General features: G+C 39.4%; 1 protein-coding gene across 1 annotated transcript in view; it reads left to right on the top strand.

Moving 5' to 3' along the window:
• Nucleotides 1-25610, top strand: part of LOC126251303 (protein kinase C-binding protein NELL1-like) — a 364874-nt gene that overhangs the window by 116830 nt on the left and 222434 nt on the right. Inside the window, exon 7 of the mRNA XM_049951630.1 lies at nt 9829-10020. Within this exon, the coding sequence (XP_049807587.1) occupies nt 9829-10020 (192 nt within the window). The remainder of the gene's footprint in view (nt 1-9828; nt 10021-25610) is intronic.

The following is a 25610-nucleotide window of genomic DNA, read 5'->3' as shown; positions in this document are numbered from 1 at the left end:
GTCTTTTTACCTACTTCATCCTCTGCTACCTTCACTATTTCATCTCTCAAAGCTACCCATGCAAAATGCGGGCAGGCATTATCATAGAGTAGCATCACTTTGCGCAGTCTTCCTGGTTGCTGTTCTTAATGGTATCTGATCAAAGTGGGTAGCTTCACCTGGATATAGGATAGCTAAAGAAACTTATGCCTATTGCTTCAAGTTTCCCTAGTAATATTACATGGTTCACAGTATCGAAGGCTTTGGATGAATCTAGATTAATTCCAACAACCTGTTTATTTGACTCCAAATTTCTTACTATTTCTGATGTGTAGTCCAATATGGCTGGTTTCTGTACTGTGCCCTGCTCGAAAACCATGTTGACTGTTATTTATTAGTTTATGTTTTTCTAGGTATTTTGTGACCCTGATTTTCATTAATTCCTCAAGTATTTTGGAGAAGGCTGGGAGGAGTGATATAGGTCGCTAATTTTCTATTTTATGTCTGTCACCATTTTTGTATAGAGGTATCACTTTAGAGATTTTAAGTTTGTCCAGAAATATCTCTTCACTGAGGGACGAGTTTGCCATGTGCACTATAGGTTTGACAACACATGGAGCAATTTTCTTAATTATTGATACAGATACATCATCCAACCCAGAGGACATTTTGGATTTCAAGCATTTAATGACTTTTAGAACTTCATGCTCATCTGTTGGGATTGCCATCATGCTGGTATTTACCGTTGGATTCTTCACTGTTGGTTGTTGCTTAAATTTACTACTTAAAGTAAGGGGAATATTTACAAAATAATTTTTTACATAGTTTGCCATGGCATCTTTTTCTATGGGGATATTTTCATTATTTTTAAGATTGATTTCCTGTTCTTTAGTTTGACCCCCAGTTTCTTTTTTTACCAATTTGCACATCATTCTGGACTTGTTACTAGCCTGCCTTATTAATCTATCATTACTTAATAATTTTGCTTTTGCTAAATCTCTGTCTTACCATTATATAATCTATCTGATACCTTCTAGTATCTCCAGGATTCTTCCATGTATACAACCTTCTTTTATGATTCTGGAACTAAATGTTAGCTGTGATTAAGTTATGCTCTGTGCAAAATTCTACCAGAAGGCTTCCTCTTTCATTTCTTACCCCCATTCCATATTCACCTACTATGTTTCCTTCTCTCCCTTTTCCTACTCTCGAATTCCAGTCACCCATGACTATTAAATTTTCATCTCCCTTCACTACCTGAATAATTTCTTTTAACTCATCATACATTTCAACAATTTCTTCATCATCTGCAGAGATAGTTGGCATATAAACTTGTACTACTGTAATAGGTGTGGGCTTCATGTCTATCTTGGCCACAATAATGCGTTCACTATGCTGTTTGTAGTAGCTTACCCGCACTCCTATTTTTTTATTCATTATTAAACCTAGTCCTGCATTACCCCTATTTGATTTTGTATTTATAACCCTGTATTCACCTGACCAAAAGTCTTGTTCCTCCTGCCACCAAACTTCACTAATTTCCACTATATCTAACTTTAACCTATCCATTTTCATTTTTAAATTTTCTAACCTACCTGCCCGATCAAGGGATCTAACATTCCACGTTCCGATCCATAGAACACCAGTTTTCTTTCTCCTGATAATGACGTCCTCTTGAGTAGTTCCCGCCCGGAGATCCGAATGGGGGACTATTTTACCTCCGGAATATTTTACCCAAGAGGACGCCATCATCATTCAACCATACAGTGAAGCGGCATGCCCTCAGGAAAAATTATGGCTGTAGTATCCCCTTGCTTTCAGCTGTTTGCAGTACCAGCACAGCAAGGCTGTTTTGGTGAGTGTTACAAGGCCAGATCAGTCAATCATCCAGACTGTTGCCCCTGCAACTACTGAAAAGGTTGCTGCCCCTCTTCAGGAACCATACCTTTGTCTGGCCTCTCAACAGATACCCCTCCGTTGTGGTTGCACCTATGGTACGGCCATCTGTATTGCTGTGGCACGCAAGCCTCCTCACCAATGGCAAGATCCATGGTTCATGATTAACTTATCTGTAGAAAAAGGAATATTTTCATTGTGCCTGAAAAAGAGTCAAGTGATCCCTATACATAAAGGAGGATACAAAAAGGACCCAGACTTATAACTATTTCATCTGTACTTTCTAATATAGTAGAAACCATAATAAAAGTCAGACTATTAAATTTTATACAAATATAAAATATTCTCAATGATGAACAACATGGATTCAGAAAGGGCAAATCTACCAAAACAGCAATAGCTGAATTCTTAATTCTTCAAACTAAAGCACTTGGTGAACAGAAGAAAGTCTGTGGTATGTTCCTGGACCTATCTAAAGCATTTCATTTTGATGTCATGACATCCTATTAGAAAAGCTTCATTGTTATGGTATAAGGGGGAAAGAAGCAGACATCATTAAATAGTTTTTGAAAATAGAAAGCAGTTTGTAGAGATAAAGTGAAAAATAATAAATAATATTACAAGTGTTTTCAAATTTTGAAATGGTGAAATATGGAGTTCCTCAAGGATCTGTCCTTGGCCACTACTTTTTATTTTGTATGTCAGTGATGTAAGTATCTGATAGTGTAGTCATGATACTTCATTTGTTGTTACCAGTTCTACAACAGATGACCTGCAAGAGAAGGCTTCGATAAATATAAAAAGTGGAAACAATTATTTCAGGGAAAAACAATCTCTTTATAAATGGAAACAAAACAAAATATATGCAGATACATGCAAACAAAAAACACACTTTGGGCAACATCACAGTCAGAATTGGAGACCTGGAACTAAAGGAGACAGACATTTATAAATTTATAGATGTAATAGTGGATAGGCAAATGGCATGGGAGAATCACATAAATAACATGTGCAGCAAAATAGGTTCAAGCATATTTCTGATGAGAAAAATGTCAAAGTCAGCAACCAGACACTCTACAAACAATACACTATGGGAGAAGTGGGCCAACAATGTTGATGTGGGTGTTGTGGAGTCTGCCAGAAGGAGAGCGGAAGACGCCTGAGGGGGGCATGCAGTGGCATCCAACTTTGGACTGCCAGCATGAAATACAAGTGTGACACCGGTTGCGACAGTCTTCGCAAAGCGAGGGCCATACGAAATGCTCGGCGATGATGCGCATAGTTGCACAAATGGGCGAGACTGTACAGTGCGTCGAACACCAAGCGACACAAAGAGGAGGGGATGAGGGGGCGTGGCACACCAGTGGAAGGTCACACCATATCTCCGAGCATGTGCCGTGGATCGTCTTGCACGCCAGGCGCAGAGAGTGATTATTGTCAGATAAAAGGCTCGCGAAGGAGTCATCATTCGTTTGCGCCTGAGCAAGAGCATCGAAGTCGATTGAGGAAGATATGCCTGAGATCCAGGGAAAATAATCAGCGGCTATGTTGTCGGATCCTCGAACGTATTGTACATTAGTTGTGTATTGTGAAATGAGGTCGAAATAACGGAACCTCCTAGGAGGTGGGTCGGCTGGAGGGTTTGTGAATGCTTGGGTGAGGGGTTTGTGGTCTGTAAAGATCGTGAGGGAGCGTCCCTCGATGTCTTCGCAGAAATATCTAATGGCTTTGTAGACAGCTAAGAGCTCTCTGTTGGAAGTGGACCATTTGTACTGAGAGGGAGAAAGTTTTTTTGAAAAAAACTTAAGAGGTTGCACCACCTCTCCTCTGTGTTGTTGAAGTACTGTGCCGATAGATATTTTGCTAGCGTCCTTGGTGAGCGAAAGTGTTGCATCCGGATGTGGATGGGCATGTGTGCGGCTTGCGTTAGTGTGGTTTTGAGTGTTTTGAAAGACGCACGCATGACCTCTGTCCACGGCACACGCCTGTCGCCTGACGTTTGTGGCTCACGCAGTGCATCTGTGAGGGGGACCTGTAGTTTGGCGGCTCTTGGAATGTGGTGGCGGAAAAAATTGATCATTCCTAAGAACTGGCGGAGTTCATGGTATGTTTCTGGTATCGGCAGCTGTTTGATAATGTCCATTTTCTCTTGTGTGGGCCGGATACCATCGGCTGAAACCATGTGTCCTAGAAAAACAACAGAATCCTGTCTCAGTTTGCAGTTGTCTTTGTTGACGATCACACTGTGGGATTGTAATGTGTCAAACAGCACCCAGATGTGAAGCTTGTGTTCCTCCTGAGAGGAAGAAAAGATCAAAATGTCGTCCAGGTATACGTAGCAAAAAGGTAGGGGTCATAACACTGTATCTAAGAACCTCTGCCAGGTTTGGACTCCGTTTTTCAATCTGTAAGGCATGTAAACATATTCAAAGATGCCGAAGGGTGTGGTGATGGCCGTTTTAGGGATATCTTGTTTGTACACTGGTATTTGGTGATACGCTTTCTCACAGTCTACCACACTGAAAATTTTAGCGACTGCCAACTGAGAAGCGAAGTCCTGAATGTTCAGTACTGGATAATTGTCCATGATTGTGCTGTTATTGAGATGTCTATAGTCACCACAGAGTCTGTAGGAACCATCCTTCTTCAGTATGTGGTGAATCAGTGATGACCAGTCACTGGAGGATGGGCGTACAATGCCTGCGTTTAATAGGTCCGAGATGATTGCTTTCACCACTTTGAGTTTGTGTGGATTCAGGCATCATGGCCGGTGTCTGACTGGAGGGCCCTCAGTCGTATTCATGACTGATAACATGCCACGCATGTGGGGCGCGCCGTTAGTGTTCGAACACTCGTGCAATGAGTCAATGATTTGAGCACACGTCGGTTTGTGCAAAGAGCAAATACCTCGAAGTGAGGTGAGTTCGGATTTTGTGCACTGTAATGTCTGTTCAGTATGCTCAATAAGGGAGGTGAGCTTGGTCTGCATTTGCTTGAGTTCACTGATTTCTTGTCATTGTAGTAGCACATCGCAACTTTTACTAGTTATCTTAGCCGCAAGAAGAGCACATTCCGTCTGCAATAGTGAAATGTCAATGTTTGTTGACCAAATGGGTGATACAGATGCAGTGGCCATAAGGGCAATAGTCTTTTGTGAAGGTTGGTGGACTAATGTACTTCGCGGAATGTCTATAGAGAATTTGTGGTGACACAGAAAGTCAATGCCTAAGACAGGACAAGTCACCCGTGCCACATGAAAAGTCCACAAAAACTTCAAGTATTTTGACAGTTTGAGAGTTAAAGGTGCTGTACCTAACACTTTAATATGAGAGTCGTTAGCCACGAGGGGCGAGGAAGTTAACACAGTACGTGCGAGAGCTGGGGGTATTACACTCGTATCAGCATCACTGTCAGTGAGGAATTTAGTTCCTGAGACGAGGTCAAGAGCGAATAGACAACTGTCGGCACTTACCGTGTTAGATGCTGTAGCTGCTGTAAGGCATCTTTATTCGTGTGCGCGAGGTGCTGCGCCTATGGTGCCTCGCGAGCTGCATTTCCCGCCACGCAAGGGCTGCGACAATTCCTAGCTGCATCGCCGAAGTTGGCGGGGAACCAACACAGCAGCCAGGCTGTGTTAGGTGGGGGTGATGTAGAGCTCCTGGTGTTGGCTGTGTCCGTCGTGGAGTGCTGCAGTGTCGGTTGTCATGGCGGAGGTCATGGAGGCTGTATCTGGTTCCCCGCAATGGATCCTATCAAATAAAACAAAAAAAGCACAATGAAAATCAAGTCGGTAACTGTGACATATATTGCTTTCTCAAAGTACAGTAGAGCGTTGATTATCCAAAGTAATTGGGGGACATGGGTGTTCGGAAAACTGGTTTGTTCGTATAATCGAACTGTACATGTTTATTTGCCAAAAAGAAGTACTGTACAGTAAATTTATTCATAAAACAGGCATCTCTTTTAGTATTACAAAGTAACATACAAAGGCAACTTCAGAAGGAATATATAGTATGTGGCACAGTTTATTAAACAAAAATATATACATATTACATGTGCATTTTGCATGAACAATAGACACAGTATACAAAATCAACGTTTAAAAAAATCCTTTATGTTGGTCTGTCTAAGCAAGCCTACATGCTTACGAGCAGCTAAGTCATGTACTTTTTTCATTACAGATATCTGAATCTGGTCACTTTTATCTTGGGCTTCAAACCATCGCAAGGCATTACCTAAACAACTGAACGCCTCAGAAGCTGTGGCCCAGTGCGGCAACTACAGTGGGAAACTTGGTTTGGGAGTGAGGGGGATGATGGACGGTAGGGTGGGAGAGTAACAGGTGCGAGCGAGTACACGGTTCGGTTAAGCGATTGTTCGGTTGACCGACGTTCAGATAATCGACACTCTACTGTAGTAACTGTCTGAGTTCGTCTTAGGTGTAACATTGGATGTTTTCATTAACAGCGTGCAATATTTTCAGTAGACTCCAGAGCAAGTGCCGGTAATGAGAGAAGGGGCATCAACAACTACCAACACTCCACACTGAAAGCATGTTTATACAGATAAATGAAACATATGCAGAGTTGAACTGCTAATCTCAATCAAGAGTTCTCTCACTCATTCATATATAGATTTGTCTAGTAAATTGCAATATTCCATAAATAAGCAAATTCCAGAACCTTCAAGAAATTACAAATCTGAAACAGTAAATAATTACAGGAGTTGGGGCTGAACTGGTGACACACATGTTGCCAGCCAGTGACATAACTACTACACCAGTGCAGACAGTGCTCAATGTATGGTACTATTTCTATGAAGGAGCTGTTATTTTCAGAAGCAACTGTAGGGAGTTGTAGTGGTAAGCCATTTTATGTGACAGCTTGGAAGAAAAGTATAGGTGTCCTAAGGAGAGGATATGTTATAACATCATCACAAATGAGGTTTGCTTCTGTACCTTTGCCAGAAAAACTAAATATGGACCCTATGCTGTGTAGTTTGAAAATCCTGGACACAAACCATTGGCTCCAACATTTGTTGAGCCACGTTATTGGTTCCCAGCCTAGCTCTCCTGACTTTGAGTCCCATTAGGGTGTTCTTACTGGATTCATTTCCCTGAAATTGATGATGTTGTGTAAATTCAAAGTGGGTGGGGGAGAAAGGAAAGGAAAGGGGAGAAACTAGTGATATCAGCTGCATCAGGATTTATGTGGAATCAGTGGCAATCAGTGAAAATCTATGCCAGACCAGGACTCAAATCTGGGATAACTTGCTTACTAGGCAATTAGGTTAACCACTGTGCCACCCAGACACAGTGTTTATTGCAAATGCACAGACTATCTCAGTAGGCTCCCCAGCTGACACACATTGCCACCTAGAGCCACCTGTCTGCAGAACCCATCCACATCCTTCATGCTCAATAATTTTAAATTCCAGCTGGAGATCGCATGTAAATGTGCATCTACACTGAAAATTGTGGATTCATTGACCATTGAGGTGAATCACTTATATGAATGCTTGTGTCTGTTCTTTCAGACATGTATAAAAGAACAGATACTACATGAAATCTGCAGCTGTGATACATATTACGGAAACTGAGAGGGGAGGGGAGAGAAAGAAAATGAAGAGGAAGGAATCAATGATATCATGTGCATCAGGACTTTAAGCAGAATCAGTGACAGCAACTGTGAATGTGTGCCAGAATGGGGCTCGAACCTGAGATCTCCTGCTTACTTGGAAGTTGTGTTAACCACTGTGCCACGTGGACACAGTGTTTATCATAAATGTGCAAACTATCTTGATGCATTCCACAGCTGACTCACTTTTACATAAAATGTATCACTGCTGTGGATTCTGCTTGGTGTCTGTTCTTTCAGATATGTCCAGAAGAACAGACACCATGCATTCATATAATTCATTCACCTCAATTGCATTGAACCCACAATCTTCAGTGAGGATGCACATTCATGTTCACCCTCCAGAAGGACTCTAAAATTAGGAAACATAGAGGACATGGATGGGGGGGCTGCAGGTATATGGTGTTAGGCAGAAATGTGATTCAGCTGGGGAGTGTGCTGAGATAGTCTGCGCTTTTGTGATAAACACTGCATCCAGTGGTTAATGCAACTGTCTAGTAAACAGGAGAGCCTGAGTTCGAATCCCGGTGCAGCACACATTTTCACTTGTCACTCTGATTCTGTATAACTCCCCCTTCAGTTTACATAATACGTATCACAGCTGTGGGTTCCACATGGTTTTGTTCTTTTAGAGATGTCTGAAAGAAAAGATGACACCCATTCATATATTTGATGATGTGTTTGTGTCACCAACACTGGTGCCCACACTGTGCTGAAATGAAGTCCTGTGTATATAATGATTCAGTAATTCCTTGAATCAATTTCAACCAATTTTTAATGGTGGAGTCCCAGTAGGTCATGCTGGATGCAAGAATATTTGTCTCACCATATGTCATGCTGTGGCCTGTATCAGGACACTGGTCAGCAAGAGCAGATTTTCTATCTGACCTTAGTGTCTGTGTTCATTTCATCTGTCTTTAACAATGCAACATGTCTGGTTACTGTATAATTTCATACTCGTACATGGAATGAGGTATAGTCCTGGTCTCATTAGGCTGAGGCCATTTTTGTAAAACCCAGCATCATTTACGCTTTCACCAGAGGACATAAGATACATTTCATTTATTAATTCTTGAATAACCTGTTCATACAGCACAAGGAGTATGAACAAGTGTACTTAATACACAAATGCTTTGAAATTGATTATAGTAGCTGCATAAATGCAGGTCAATGTATGTTGATTTGTGATACACACGTTGATCCAAGAAGTCATTTTCATATCTAGCATTGAGGTTACAAGTGATCTAACCACAAAGGTATTGTTTGCTTAGTTCTGAAAACAAATGGGTTTCTGAATCACTGACTGAAGTGCTTTGTCCTCAACATCTTGTATATAAAGCTTAGCTACTATGGGGGACACAGGACTATCCATAGCAGTATCACAATTTGGTTCAAAGTATTGGGGATTCAGTAAAAAATAAACCAAGGTGAGCACTTGTTTGAAGATATGTATAACATCTACTCCCTGATAACTTTGTATCAGTTTGAATTTATTCAATAAGGCACCTGTCAAAGACGCTTTGTCAAAACTTACTATTTGGCAGTTGGCTTGACATGCAAGTTCTTGAGTTGACATATGGAGTCATTCAAATCTTTGATGTGGTTTACACATTTCTGTACCAAAGAGGCTCAAAAGAGAAGCCATATGTTTCTCTAGGTACTACATTGATGGCAAGCGTTTCAAGGAGGGTCCAAGCATGTTACAGTGTAATGCAGTTTTGAAGTGACAGCCTTTATTCTTATTATTTTTTATTTTATTTCACAATTAAGTTATTCTTTAGTTTTATAAGATTGAGTCTTTCATTCTGTGCTCCCATTGAACCTTAAGACCACATACATTAACGGATCTGCATATGCTCCAAAAGTTTTTTGAGTAGTTTGTACGATACATAAAGCTTTGCAGAATTGAGTGTACCTCCTATTTTTTACTTAGTATGCTGCTATAGTGACAGAAAGGGAATCCAACTACAGAAGTATAAGCCAAATTCAGGATAAGCAAATATATCATGGTATCAAGACCTTAAAAGGAAGAGCGGACCAGAGAAAATATTAGTATAATAAGGAAGAAGAAGATTATTGTGCAATGCATAAGTATTTTCATGTTTTTGGTTTTCACAGTAATTTAAAATTTTTGTTTTCTTTCTTAGAAGCCGTCCACAATGAAGAAACCAAGAAATGTACATGTCAATGTTATTCTATTTAATCTTTCAAGAGAAGGTGTTGTCTCTGATATGTGTGATGTATTATGTTAAAAACTTTGGCCAAATAAGAAAATTGTGAGTTGCTTTTTGCATTAAACATACTCTATGTGTTTCAGAACAGTGTCTCTTGAGAGGAGTGATGTACGATGATGGTGAATCAGTGAACCTACGCACTTGTGTGGACTGCCAGTGCCGGAATGGTTTCATGCATTGTGTACGCCGTGATCCAAACATCACATGTCCGCCACTTCCTTGCAGCCCACAGGAGCAGTTCTCTGTTCCTGAGGAATGCTGCAAATTCTGTCCTGGTACTTTTCTATCATGTATCTTATATGTATCTCATAGAAATGTAGAGTAAAGAGTTTTGTATATCTTCTGCTTAAATTTTTTGTGAGACCCGCATTCTTTTTGTTCAGAGTGAACATGGAAGTGATGTCATAATGTAATGGGTTTTTAAGACACCTGTCCAACTATGCAGATTACTATCTTGTTCATTTTTACTTGTCATTTGGATTCTGAAGAACTTCCTTAATGCTTTATACACTTATGTAGCACCCACTGTAAAATAGTTTGAATCTTAAACTCCATTGCTGATGCATCCCCTAACACATACATCCGAATAATAATTCTCAAAAACTGTAGGATCTTTAACTTTAACATTATTTGTTGTGTACCAGTTACTTTAATTTTATACATCTATTTCATCACTTCTGCACACCGTTAATGATAACATGTTTTGATGCTTATGGGCTTTTTCGCTGTATATTAATGTAATACATACTCTTTATCACAGTCCATTAACAATGTAAGCTTACTTGTTTGTGTAAATCCATTTGTTAGTTGAATAATTTTTAGTTATAGTTTACAAGACTACAAAAGTATGGAAGGGTAAGAAGTACAGATCAGTTTCCATATTTTACCAACTATAAGACGCATTTTGTGCTTCAAAAACTTGCCTCTAGACTTCAGGCACATCTAATACTCTAGAGTAATATAAAAATGTCCAATGTTTTATTTAAAATTCCTGACAGACTTAAAAATGCCTATATATTCAATGCTGTGGGAAAAATATCTCTATTTGGCAGCAGCAGCGCACCAATGCAATGAACATGAGTTGCGAAGATTCACAAGCTTGCTAACACTATCTCCCTCCCACCCTGCCATCACAAACCCAGAACACTATATAGAATATGATGCATCATTACAGTCTAGTGCCAGTGAGCTTGAATTGAAAGTGATTTTTGTTATCGATAAAAGTACAAAATTTTTGTTAGAAGGTAGTTTCATAATGGAAAAAATAAACGGTATTCATATGATGTGGGTTATAAATTGAAAGTAATAGCATATACAGAAGATCACAGACCAGCTGAGCAACATTTTGGCCCTCTACCAAAACAAAAATCCGTTCATAATTGTCAGGCTAGTAAAAAAGAACTGAAAAAATGAGGAAGACTAAATGTCCAAATAGAGGACTGAAAGCAAAATGGTGAAAAGTAGAAGACGACATATCGAAATGGATTCAAGGACACTGTCAAAATGGCATTGCAATTAGAACAAAAATGATTCAAATACAGCACATGCTCATCAGCTAGCGCTACAGTGGAATGTGAGAGACTTAAGGGTGGAATTGGTTGGTGCTACAGGTTTATGAAGTGTCATGAACTTAGCATGCGAACCAAAACTAAAATAGCTCAGTAAATGCCACAAGAGTATGAAGAGAAAATGTTATCTTTGCATCACTCTATTATTCAACATAGAAAGTAGCCCAGTGTGGAACTAAGGCGAATGTGAATATGGACAAAACTCCTCTGACATTTGATGTGCCGAATAACAGAACTGTTGCCATGAAAAGTGCTAAAACTGTAGCTATAAAAATAAATGGACATGGAAAAATGCATTACACTGTTGTCCTTTCATGTTGTGCTGGCAGTACTAAACTTAATCCAATGTGATCATTTTCAAGCACCAAACAATGCCAAAATCTTCTGAAATACCACTAGGTGTTGTTCATGTACATGACTAGAGCTGAATGGACAAAATTGGTTTGAAATTATGGATTAACAGATAGTGGGAAGTTGTGTGCTAGATCAATTTGGTAGTCATCTGAAAAATTATGTGAAAGAGAAATTGAGACAGGGACATGCAGAGCTTTCTGTTATTCTGGGAGAACCTACTTCACAATTGTAACCTCTTGATGTCTCAATAAATAAATCATTTAAAGTGCATATGAGAAAGGAAGCTTTAAAACAGCCTACAGTCAAACAAGTGTGTCAGTGGATAAAACAGTCATGGTCTAGTGTGAGAGAAAACATTATTGTTAAATCGTTCAAGATGTGCGGCATAAGAAATGCCCTTGATGGCAGTGAAGGCTATCTCATATATGAAGAGGACAACAATGGCAATGAAAAGGGAGAAGAAGAAGAAAGTTCAGATGATGATTTTCAGGGATTTTAAAGGTCTTAATGGTTTTATAAACTAAGAGTTTTTTTAGTTTGGCTTTGCAATTTAATGATAAAAATGGTAAAAATGTTATTTTTTAAAAAAATTGCTTAAAAATTATTTTCTTCTTTCTCTGGTTGGCAGCTTCTGTTGACAATTTTTCTGTTTTTGAAAATTAAATTTGGGCTTTTCTAAATTGCATTTCTGCAAAACAACATGTATTTCCTTTTTATTTTCCCACACATTTTGATACCTACGTGTCATCTTCTGTGGGTCTTGATTTATTTCTGTAAAATATCACACAAATTTTCATGATTGTTTTTCTGTTTTATGCCTAAAAACTATAACTTGTGACTTTTGTTTTAATTGGTCTTGTTTGCTTATTTGGAATTACATTACTTATGGAAATGGATTTTTACAGGTCAGCATGTTCTTATGCCTTTTTATTATTTTGACAGCATGTTATCTGCAAATTAGTTGTGAAGAAATTTGCTTCTTTTTGAAATACTTCCTTGTGAGTAGTGGTTGTATATGTCATTATATTTATATTTCCTGTCCAGTTGTGCATATCCGGCAGGTTTTCCTGCTCCGTAGCTACTGTATACACTGTTTTCCACACCTCCTTTTATATTTCACACTCACCTTTTTTAGTTGTTCATTGTTTTGTTTCTGTTCAATGTGGTTCTGATTTTGAATGTTTGCTGAAAACTATTGTGGTGTGCCTGGGGAAGAACTTATATTGTGTGTGTCTCTGTATGTGAAATAAGTGAACAAGAGAGCTAAACAAGGCAGGATTGAGAACACAGTATTATATTTTCATTCAAGACTTTCTTTACTTGTAGCACTGCTTTTTGTATGTGGTAGTTCTCCTCTAGTTTGAGTTTTTGAAGGAGACTGTTGCTTTTTTCAAGGGTATTAAGATCAGTCTCAATGTCATTTGGGTGCTGGTTTTCATGTATGAGATGATCTGTAAAAGTGGAGTGTGTACTGTCATGTTTTACATCTCCAAGATGTTCAGAATATCTAGTTCTAAAATTGTGCATATTTGACCTCTTTAGTGGATTCCCTTGAGTTACATGTTAACCGATAGATTTCAGCTTTGGAGAATTTGTCTGTGAAGGTGTTCTCAGTTTTTAGATTTTTCTGTGCTGTGTTGTTTGTAGTCCTTGTTTCTTCAGAATGTTCCCTACCATGCGTACATTTTTGTTCAATTCAGTTCAGTCTCTTTATTCATCCATTAACAATATACATTGTATGGATGTAGTCAATTACAACCTAATTTCTTATATTTAATTTGTTACCAAACCTTGGATAATAAATATAAATATTTCATGTTGTATGTTAGTATGTGTCACTGTGTTCTTTGTGAGACGTTACTGGTTCCCTGTGTTTGCTATGTGTTGGTATTCCTGGCTCTTTGTTGTGGCTGTAATTGATTCATGATATGCGCTTTCTTAATTTGTTTTTTATTTCGTTTTTAAGTGTATTATTTGTGTGTTGTACCCACTCTCTTTGGCTATCTGATGTATTGTGTTTAGACACAAGGGAACATAACAAATGAACACATAAGTGAAATTTAAGCCATGCCAAAGATCATATCAGAATATAACTACTGCACTTTGAACAAGGAGTTCTATTTACAAAAAGAAGGCCTAACAATGGGCTCACCTATCCATGGCCAACATGCAAACATATTTTTGAACCACATTGAAAACAAAATGTTTCTTGAAACTAACATCCAGAACAATACAAGATTATATGTTGGTACCATTAGGTGGATGACATCATTTGTTTTGTAAATGAAATAGACACAAAAAAAAAAAAAAAACCCTCAGTGATCTAAACACATTGTATCCAAAAATAAAATTCACCATTGAGAAAGAAGTTGACATCATACTTTATTCCTTAGAGCCCAACATGCACAGAATCAACAACAAACATAATTTTGAAATATTTGGGGAACCTACAGCCACAAGGCAGACCATTCGCAACCATTCCAATCACCCACTGACACACAAACTTTCAGGTTTCAGATATATGCTATACAGACTTAATAGAACTGCTCTGGACACACTCAGCTATACACCAGACAACTAGAGAGAATGAGTATAACACACAAATAATAAAACAACTGAACAACAAAATAAAAAAAGCAAACTAAAAATGAATAAACCATTAATCAATTACCAGATGCAACAAAGAGCCGGGAAAAAAACACATGACAAACACAGGGAACAAGGAACAACTTACAAAGAACACAGCATATCATATACTAACTTAGAGCAACAAATATGTCCAGATGTTGGGAACATTCTGAAGAAGCAAGGACTGTGGTACATTGCTCTATTAGGGAATAGGGAAACAAATAGGAAGGAGTGGACCCCTTTTGTTATCACTCGTTTTATTTAACAATCATATAAACAAATTCCTTTAAAACTACAATATCTTGATCTGCTATCAACGTCTTTTATGAAACCAGGTCTATCTCATATATACTAGAAAATTTTAAAACCACTAACAGTTATGCACCTGACGGCTTAAAATTAATTCACTATTTTATATTGCTCTACAGACAAAGTTTAATAAATATAATAAATACCTGAGTAAACATAATTAGCAACAGAATTAATTAGCAAGGAGTGATGCCAGGTTGCTCGAAGGTGGAACAAAAACTTAACTTAGAGAAACCAAGGTGGAAGGCAGAAGCTGGCAGTTCGTACAAGACCCACTTCTTGAGCTTTGACCAGGAGTTACCTCCTGCAACCCAGGATTTCACAGCCCTGGGTACCCGTAGGTGGAAAGGCAGTGCTTACTCCAAAACACCACCCAGCCAGCTGTAACATTTAACAAGCGCACAGAACAGGCCCACAGGGACAATGTAAACAACCACCAAAAGATAATAAATAACTGGTCAAATTATTCAGCAATAAAACGGCACACTGCCTTCTTTAAGATCAAGTACTTTATGTTTTGATTAACATTTATAAGCATTTCTCCTCCAGAATGATGACCATGCAGACACAGCCAATCAACTTCCAAATGTAAATACACTGTACAAAGGTGAGGCACAAAATCAGTTTTAACAAGTATGTGCATCTATTTTCAATGAAAACTACTGACTTTGTGATTAATTGTGGCGCATACACATTTGATGGCAAAAAAAGAATTACACACCTCGCTAGATAAATGATTCCTACATACAATGCTTTTACATGGCATATCACTCTAAACATCTTCAGAACTTATACACCCAAGGTTTCATCAATACACTCGATAGTGGATCCACAGAATGCATTCACACCACAGGAAGTTTATTATGGCATAAGCCAAATGAACATGTTTGATATATTTTAAAGCACTACAGCAATGCTGACAAATCTGCAGTCACATATCATGGACAAATTCACTTAACTTTTCACTGGACGTCCGATACGGCTTGCGTTGGGTACAGCAGGCAGCAATAAGGCAGCAGACAACCATAGACAGCCATGTCCAGAACTAGCAGCACACAACCCAAGGCAGCAACAAGCCTTCTCACAGGTGACAGGAAAGGCTCTCCACCAAGCTCCCCTATACACATGGTCGGTTCCCACTCCACCACAACCACACTCTGGCCTCAGGTAACATCAAATGCCAACTGTCATGTTCTTTGTGAGAGCCTCCAGTTAACTCCTCTAGCAAAGATAAGGCAGGCAAGACTCAGTACATATCACAAGCAAAGGTAAGAGTGTGAAGGCAAGATACTTGCAAATACGATGGCGCGCTAGTAAAACGCCACAGCTCGGACTACAAACGACACAATATAGAAAAATCTAAAAACTGAGAACACCTCGACAGAGACATTCTCCCAAGCTGGAATCTATTGATTGACCTGAAATTCATGGCAATCCATCTAAACAGGCCAAATATGCAGAATTTTGAAACTAAACATTCTTGTAAATAACTTTTGTAAATAATCTCATACAAGAAAACCAGCATCCAAACAATACCGAGACTGATCTCAATATCCTTGGACAAAGAAATAGTCTCTATCAAAAATTCACAATAGAGGAGAACTACTACATACAAAAAGCTGTGCTGTAAGTATAGAAAGTCTTGAATGAAAATACAACACCATGTAATAAAACACTGCTTGTAACAATCAATGAATTACAGAAAGATGGTTCCCCATAGAAAAAATAGTACTCAAGTATCTAAAACCATTTGCTTCTCACTTCCTCTCCCCCCTTTTTTCCTTTTTATAGCTCTCTCTCTCTCTCTCTCTCTCTCTCTCTCTCTCTCTCTCTCTCTCTCTCTCTCTCTCTCTCTCTCTCTCTCCCCTCTCCCCTCTCCCCCCTCTCCACTCCCTCCCCCCCCCCCCCAATTAGAATGCACAACTGGACAGAAAATATAAGTAAAGTGTCATACACAACCACTAATAACAAAAAAGTATTTAAAAATATGCAAATTTTTTCAAGACTCCTTGGAGTTACATGGCTGTAAAAATGATAAATAGGCAAAATACAAACTGACCTGTAAAAATCTATTTCCACAAATTATGTAATTACAGGTGAGCAGTCACATCAGATGAAAATCATATGAAAATATTACAGTCCTCAGCTCTAAAATAGAGTAACCATCACTAACTTTATATGATATTTTACAGAAACTGATTGAGTTCCACGGAAGATGACACATAGGTGTCAAAATGTGTCTGGGAAAATAAAAAAGGAATATATGTTGTTTTGCATGAAGCAGAGTTTTAAAAAAGTCCAAGTTCTGTCAGTTTTTATTAAGAGATAAACAAGTGGAGAAGAGCTCCTTTATGTGTTGCATTCACTCAGTTTCTATGATGTGATTGGATTATCTTTGACTTTATTTAAAGAGACAATCAAAATGTTGTTATAGTGTTGCTCTTTTACTAATTTGATGGTGTAAATATGCAGTTTTTCTTTTAGTAAATGTAATGTGTGTAATAAGACAGTTTTACTCCACTTTGACAGTTTTATTACAAGAAGATTCAGAGTAGTCAATCAGTTTCTCTGAAAATCTTGTTGGAGCTTCTGTAGCACTCAACCTGGAAATTAATTTCTCCTTTATTTTTCATAAATTTCATTTTATAATTGCTTGTTCTTAATCACTTGACTGCTGCAGGCTTGCTCACTGGTTGCCATGTTGTGTGCTTGCTCATTATCAAATAATCTGGCTGTCTGAACTGAGTGCAGTGCATTTAAGCTGCTATGTGGCACTGATGTACCTCTACAGCCTGCTTTACCCCATGTTGAATATTTTTAGAGAGATTGCACTGCTTCCTGTTAATCTTTTGTAGTAAGCCGTCGAGATATTTGAAATTCTCCACTTTGCTCAGTCATTTCCCACCAATTATTTTCCCATTTGTGACTTTCTCTTTCTTTCTGCTCATGATCAACATTTCACATTTCCTTATGCTAAATTTTGTCTCATATTCTTGTACTAATCATTGCCATACATCCAATTGCTCTTGCACTTTCTCCTCCTTGTTTCCCCAAATTATCAAATCGTCTGCAAACACCATTACTTTCATTTTTCCTTCACCAATTACTTGTGCCACTCTGGTCATTATCTTATCCATCACTACATTGAACTGCAATGGTGGAAGTGCACTTCCCCCTTCCAAACAGCTCATACTCCCATTGTACGAGGGCCGTTCAGAAAGTAACCTCCGGTTGATTTAAAAAAATACACCAAGTTAAATAAAAATATTTTAATATATACATCTTACAACTACATCTTTGCACTATTTTTCTACATAGTCTCCATAGCGATTGAGGCACTTATCGTATCTCTTCACAAGCTTTGAAATTCCTTCTGCATAAAAATAACCCGCTTGTGCCTGGAGCCAGCCTATGACCGCATCTTTGAGCTCTTCGTCGTCATCAAACCGCTGTGACCCGAGCCATTTCTTCAAATGCATGAAGAGGTGATAATCACTTGGCGCCAGGTCTGGGCTGTAAGGTGGATGGTTGATAACGTCCCACTTGAAGGACTCAAGAAGGGCCGTTGTTCTGCGAGCAGAGTGAGGACGGGCGTTATCGTGCAAAAAAACGATACCGGAAGTCAGCATACCACGGCGTTTGTTCTGTATAGCCTGTCGTAACTTTTTTATTGTTTCACAGTACACGTCTTGATTAATGGTCGTACCACGTTCCATGAATTCAACCAACAACACCCCTTTGGCATCCCAAAACACCGTTGCCATCAGTTTTCTGGCAGAAAAATCTTGCGAGGCTTTTCTTGGTTTGGTAGGCGAATTTGAATGTGCCCACATCTTTGATTGTTCTTTTGTCTCAGGGTTCACGTACTTAATCCAGGTTTCGTCACCGGTCACGATTCTGTTTAACAATGGTTCTCCTTCGTCCTCATAACGTGACAGAAAGTCTAATGCAGAGGCCATTCTTTGAGTTTTGTGGTGGTCGGTAAGAATTTTGGGCACCCATCGTGCACAGAACTTACGGTAACCCAATCTTGCTGTCACTATCTCGTACAAGAGAGTCTTAGAAATCTGTGGAAAACCAGTAGACAACTCCGACATTGAGAAACGTCGATTTTCACGAACTTTTGCATCAACTGTCTGAACGAGTTCGTCAGTCACCAATGATGGTCTACCACTCCTCTCTTCATCATGAACGTTTTCTTGTCCACTTTTAAATAAACGTACCCATTCACGGACAACTCCTTCACTCATAACTCTTGGTCCGTACACGGCACAAAGCTCACGATGAATAGCTGCTGCAGAATATCCTTTGGCTGTAAAAAACCTTATGACAGCACGCACTTCACATTTGGCGGGGTTTTCTATTGCAGCACACATTTCAAACTGCCACAAAAACTAAACTAGCGCAGGTACGACGTTCACTCGACCACGGCTTGATGCCGACTGACCTGTTGAGTGCGTGAACGCACAGATGGCGTCACTACTCCCCCCACAACCCGCACTGTGACCAATCGGAGGTTACTTTCTGAACCGCCCTCGTACATTTATGTCATCCTCCATATAGTCCACTTTTCTACTCCTTTGTTCTTCAGGGGCTTCCATACTTCATTTCTACATATACTATGATATGCTTTTTCAGTGTTCAGGTAGGCTATCAGTAGATCTATTCCATATTCATCCTGTAACTTACAGCGAAAATTAGATTACTGTGGACCTTCCTACTCTGAACCCATGTTGTTCTTCTCTAACCCTTCCTTCTATTTTTGTCCAAATTCACATTTCTCAAACTTTCTAAAAGGTTTATTTATTTTATTGAATTATTCATGTAAGGATCATCTCAGTGATACAGCAGTTGTCATGGTAATGCAATGAAAATCAATCTCTCAAAATATATGCACAGAGTATCTAAGTGAGCTTTATGAAAACAGAACAGGTGGTCAGCAATGGTCTTTGAAGAAGGAACCATCCTGACATTTGCCTGAAATGTTTTAGAAAAACCAAAGGAAATCTAAAGAAGGATGGCTGGAAAAAAGCAAACTCCATCTTCCTGAATATGATGTCAGTATATTAACAGTTGCACTGCCTCATTGTTTGTTTCCTATTGGATAATATTCTTTGATTTACATACAGTTTGTCTCAGATAACTTATAATATAAAACACAGTTCTGCTCTTAATCACTGCACATGCTAAGGATATCTGCTGGTGACTCCTGGACCATGAACATGCTGCTGTCCTGTTGTACTAACTCCTGTCTCATAAACATTCAACTATGCTCCTGCACATCTTCATGTCCTCCTCTCAATCACCTGGAAAACTGAGTCAGCATCCCCCCCCCCCCCCCCCCCCAATAATGAGAGAGTTATTGAGACCTAGAGAATGACAAGGTGTTACTATGATGCACTGTAGATCTTGACACACATTTTTCTTGAAAAAGCATTACATTACTCTGATGTGACAAGGTGTTGTAGTTATGCCCTTACACTATTAACTACTACTCTGAGTCCTCTAAGAAATCTCTGACTGTGTATTAAGCATTAGTTAAAAAGAATGTTTTTGTTGCCTTTTTAAACAGATGCATTTTGTTAATCTTTCTCATCTCCCTGGACAATTTATTATACAATTTTATTCACCGATAGAAATGGTGTTTTGAGTTTTTTGTTTGTTTTTCATTGGTAAATGGAAGTCCAAACTGGCTCTTGTTCCATGATTTATCATAAAACTACTAAGAAAATCCTTAGTAATGTTTTCCTGATACGCACAACATAGTGGTAGATGTAATCATTTGATGCAGTAAGGAAACCCAGTTGAAAAATATTCTGTACGGTGAGCCTGACTACTACTTTGAGTTATTATTCTTATGGCTCTTTTCTGAAGTTTAAAAATTGTGTCCGTGTTTTGTGCCTTCAGACCCTAGAAGAAATCCCATAGCTAAGATTTGACTAACTTATTAGTCTATCTTTCAGGATTGGTTCAACTGTTTTTCAAGAGCCTGTAAATTTAAGGAAAGAGAACTGCCCTTGAACTAAAGGACTGGGGAGTATGCATGGGTAGCCAAAATTGTGTTGACTCCTCATAATAAATGGGAAATCCTGGTTCAAGTCATGGTGTGGCACAAATTTTCATATGTCATTATTGGGTAATACATCTATAACCATGGCAGCTGATGCCATGGAATTTGCATTCAGTAAATAATTCGAAATAATATTTCATACAGATGCTGATTGTCACAGCATATGTAAGCTCAATTATTATGTTTGTTTATGGGGATTGTGTGCTGTGTATTCAAGCTGTCAGAAAAGAGATTGGAGCCTTGTCTACACTCATTTCTTTCAAGCTTGATTGTGGGGACAACATCATTGTGCTTGCTGTGTAAGTCATTGTGGGTGTTTTTCAGGAAATTTGGTTTTGTCTTGTCCACTATATCAAAGAAATACACTCCTGGAAATTGAAATAAGAACACTGTGAATTCATTGTCCCAGGAAGGGGAAACTTTATTGACACATTCCTGGGGTCAGATACATCACATGATCACACTGACAGAACCACAGGCACATAGACACAGGCAACAGAGCATGCACAATGTCGGCACTAGTACAGTGTATATCCACCTTTCGCAGCAATGCAGGCTGCTATTCTCCCATGGAGACGATCGTAGAGATGCTGGATGTAGTCCTGTGGAATGGCTTGCCATGCCATTTCCACCTGGCGCCTCAGTTGGACCAGCGTTTGTGCTGGACGTGCAGACCGCGTGAGACGACGCTTCATCCAGTCCCAAACATGCTCAATGGGGGACAGATCCGGAGATCTTGCTGGCCAGGGTAGTTGACTTACACCTTCTAGAGCACGTTGGGTGGCACGGGATACATGCGGACGTGCATTGTCCTGTTGGAACAGCAAGTTCCCTTGCCGGTCTAGGAATGGTAGAACGATGGGTTCGATGACGGTTTGGATGTACAGTGCACTATTCAGTGTCCCCTCGAAGATCACCAGTGGTGTACGGCCAGTGTAGGAGATCGCTCCCCACACCATGATGCCGGGTGTTGGCCCTGTGTGCCTCGGTCGTATGCAGTCCTGATTGTGGCGCTCACCTGCACGGCGCCAAACACACATACGACCATCATTGGCACCAAGGCAGAAGCGACTCTCATCGCTGAAGACGACACGTCTCCATTCGTCCCTCCATTCACGCCTGTCGCGACACCACTGGAGGCGGGCTGCACGATGTTGGGGCGTGAGCGGAAGACGGCCTAACGGTGTGCGGGACCGTAGCCCAGCTTCATGGAGACAGTTGCGAATGGTCCTCGCCGATACCCCAGGAGCAACAGTGTCCCTAATTTGCTGGGAAGTGGCGGTGCGGTCCCCTACGGCACTGCGTAGGATCCTACGGTCTTGGCGTGCATCCGTGCGTCGCTGCGGTCCGGTCCCAGGTCGACGGGCATGTGCACCTTCCGCCGACCACTGGCGACAACATCGATGTACTGTGGAGACCTCACGCCCCACGTGTTGAGCAATTCGGCGATACGTCCACCCGGCCTCCCGCATGCCCACTATACGCCCTCGCTCAAAGTCCGTCAACTGCACATACGGTTCACGTCCACGCTGTCGCGGCATGCTACCAGTGTTAAAGACTGCGATGGAGCTCCGTATGCCACGGCAAACTGGCTGACACTGACGGCGGCGGTGCACAAATGCTGCGCAGCTAGCCCCATTCGACGGCCAACGCCGCGGTTCCTGGTGTGTCCGCTGTGCCGTGCATGTGATCATTGCTTGGACAGCCCTCTCGCAGTGTCCGGAGCAAGTATGGTGTGTCTGACACACCGGTGTCAATGTGTTCTTTTTTCCATTTCCAGGAGTGTAGTTTCTGAGGATTTTCTATTATCCTACTCCCAGCTTTGATTTGTATGTAATCATACTTGCATCTACCTTTTTCAGTTTTCATGTTTTATGACATCCCATACTACTTTGCTTTTATTTTCTGCACTATGTTATTGTGTCATTCAATGATTTTTTGCAGCAAGCAGTACCCTCCCATATATTTTTTATAGAATGAGAGTAATCTAGGAACTGTGGATTAGTGTAGTGCTTTTGTAAACAAATGGGAAAGTTAAGTGTCTGGGAGGATTTTCAAATCCTGCAATTATCCACCTACTTTAGTTAGCTGCTGCTGTTGAAGTGACTAGTTTTGGCAATGTCTCCTCAAAAATTAATTTAAACAATGGACAGAATATAAATACTTCACAATTCTCTCTTGACAGTATATGTAAGATTCAGTATGAGGCTGATCCTGAAATTATTGATACCCTGATGGCAGTGTTTACCACTTGTGCCTTGCTAAAATTGCTCAGATTTTTAGAATGCTATTACTGATTTCAACCTCAACCCTCATGTTAATATTCATGGCTCCACGTATTACCATGTTAATTTTGGGGGCTGAGACTCTTTCCAGAACTTCAATTACTTTGCCAGAAAAAGTGTCCACATTACCACCAGATGAGTGGAACACAAACAGATTGATTAACTTCTAATGGATGTCTAGTTCTGTTAGTTCAACAGCTGCCAATTCAAAATGTTTACCTGCACTATCTTCTGTAGCTTTAAAATGTGTGCTACCTCTGATACAAATACATGGATACATGATCCTGCACTCTTTAAGATAGTTCTACAGTAGCAACTTGCACCTCATGTGATGACAGCACTATATACTGTATTTCACCATTTCTACACCAGTGCTCTAATGCATATCACTGTGCTATTCAAAGATTGTAATTTGACATCAAGCTAGTGTATGTTATAATCTTCATTACAACAGGGCCTGTAGCTTTGATGAATTTTTTAAAATGATTTTGTCATGCCTTCAAGCTAATATTTCCTTTATTTTTAATAGGCTGCACATTCTGATGATGAACAGAGAAGTCCAGGAAATTTTTGAGGTGTGCACTTCCTATCTTTTGCAAAGATTTCTAAGTTGGAGATACTTTTAAGGCAGGGACTTTGCTTTCATGATTTATCCTAAGAGAGGTGCAGTCCTTCAACCTGTATATTCCTTGAGGATGTGTTCAGAACTGAAAATTATAATTAGTATGTGGTATTCAAGTTTAGAAAAAAACTGTATCCATCTATTTGTTCATGGGGATTACATGGCTAGTATTGCCAGAGGTATGAGAGAAGATAACTGCAGTAGCCTAGACCTATCTTGAAGGGGAGGGAAAATGCCGAGGTAAAGAAAATAAGCCACTGAGCATCTGCTCTAGCTGGTAGCTCAGAAATGAAGAGAGAGACTTTTTGGCCACAGCTCTGAGAACCCTCAGTCTCTCATGTCAGGCGGCCCTGCAGCACAATTTAATTGGCAGATGGTTTTGCTGACAGTGATTCAGCCAACTCCAATGTGAACTATTTGATTATGTCATATTGGCCTCTTTGTAAAACTGAAGTAATAAAATTACTCATGTGCCAGGGCAGGGGCACCTTATATATCTCTTCCCCTCTCCTTGACTTGCATAGACCACAGATGAATTTGACAATCCCAGTGGGTGTTTAAATCTAGGGGTAACAATATTTTAATTTCATTTAACTCTTCAGGTTGTAGTTTTATTCAACAGTTCATATCTTGGAATGGGCTGTAATTGTTGTGTCACTTTGCAGTGCCTACAGGCAGCACAGGACTGTGACAGCAGCAGCATTACAAAGGTAGTCAGAGATGATTTCAGAAAGAGCGTTAAGGAGTACAAGCAAATGAAGCACTCTTACAGCAAAGATTAGGACATAATGCAAAAATAACCAATTCATGCTTACAGCTTTGTTTTTAAGATGAATAAAGGAATTAAATGATTGACTTTTAGTTTTAATAAAGGAAGTAATGGAATAGGGGCCACTTGACATTGAAGGGCCTACTTGTCAGACTGCAGTAAGTCTTGTTTCAGAATGAAATGAATACATAGTGTCCAATGTTTTATAGTATCTGGGTAACCCCCAGGGTGGCACCAATTGGTTACCAACTTGACAATAAGTCAAATTGAAGCCATGAACAGAGTTTTGAAACACAGCAATCTATTTTACCTGTGATCAGTAATAATGGATGCATTGAAAGTAAAATATGTTTTGATGTAATTTGAATCACTGATTAAGTTCTTTAAGTGACTTTGTAATTATTTAACTGACCAAAGAAAATTTGTGAAACTGAAAATATGTTAATGTGAGGATGCACCAAGTCGAAAACTTGATTAAATCTTTCTGAGCATCAATGAGAGTGATGTAGGAAATTAAATAGACATAACTCAGACACACAAAATGAGAACTGCAAAACATCTTGCTTCTCATTGCATTAATGTCTCTTATAGACAAAAAATAACTTTTAGAATAAACACCTAAAGAGTGACTCCTTTGACTCAAATTTACTTGATCACAGAAGGAATGTAATTAAGTACAGTTAATCAGACTAGAAAGATTGTAAAACAACTCTTGACAATAAAACATTAAATGAACAAATAATCCCAATAATAAACTACTGTTGTTTGAAACAGTAACACTAGTAAGCAGTACATAAGAAAAATACAAAATGATAATGGTTTTAATTAAAGAAAACAATCCTAGATGAGATCACACATTTATGGTTCATGACAGTAGAAAAATAATTCTTCCCTAACTTCATCTTGTTACAGTCCACTGTAGTTAGGCCAAGACACGTCAACAGTTGGAGTGGCTATATGCATTCTACTATGTAACTTGCATTTAAAATGGCTGTCATGCTCAGTATTAGAACTGCAAGATGGGCAGAAGTCACTGCAGGAACAGTTATGTTAAATAAAATATGCTAAAGGCCATAGTACGGTGGCATCTCGATCTAATGAAATGCATTGGTTCTCCTGTGCCATCAACTATTCCAAGGAATTGAACAATTCCATACTGTTAGTATCCAAAAGACTGATTAGACGGGATGTAGATTGAGAGAGTGGTTAAATTGTGAAATAAATATCAGGAATGGTTCGATAGTGGCATTCAGAGTTTTT

This window comes from Schistocerca nitens, chromosome 4 (assembly GCF_023898315.1).
Source record: "Schistocerca nitens isolate TAMUIC-IGC-003100 chromosome 4, iqSchNite1.1, whole genome shotgun sequence".
Taxonomy (NCBI): domain Eukaryota; kingdom Metazoa; phylum Arthropoda; class Insecta; order Orthoptera; family Acrididae; genus Schistocerca; species Schistocerca nitens.
The sequence above is the reverse complement of the archived record's forward strand: the minus strand, read 5'-3'. Positions and strand labels throughout refer to the sequence as shown.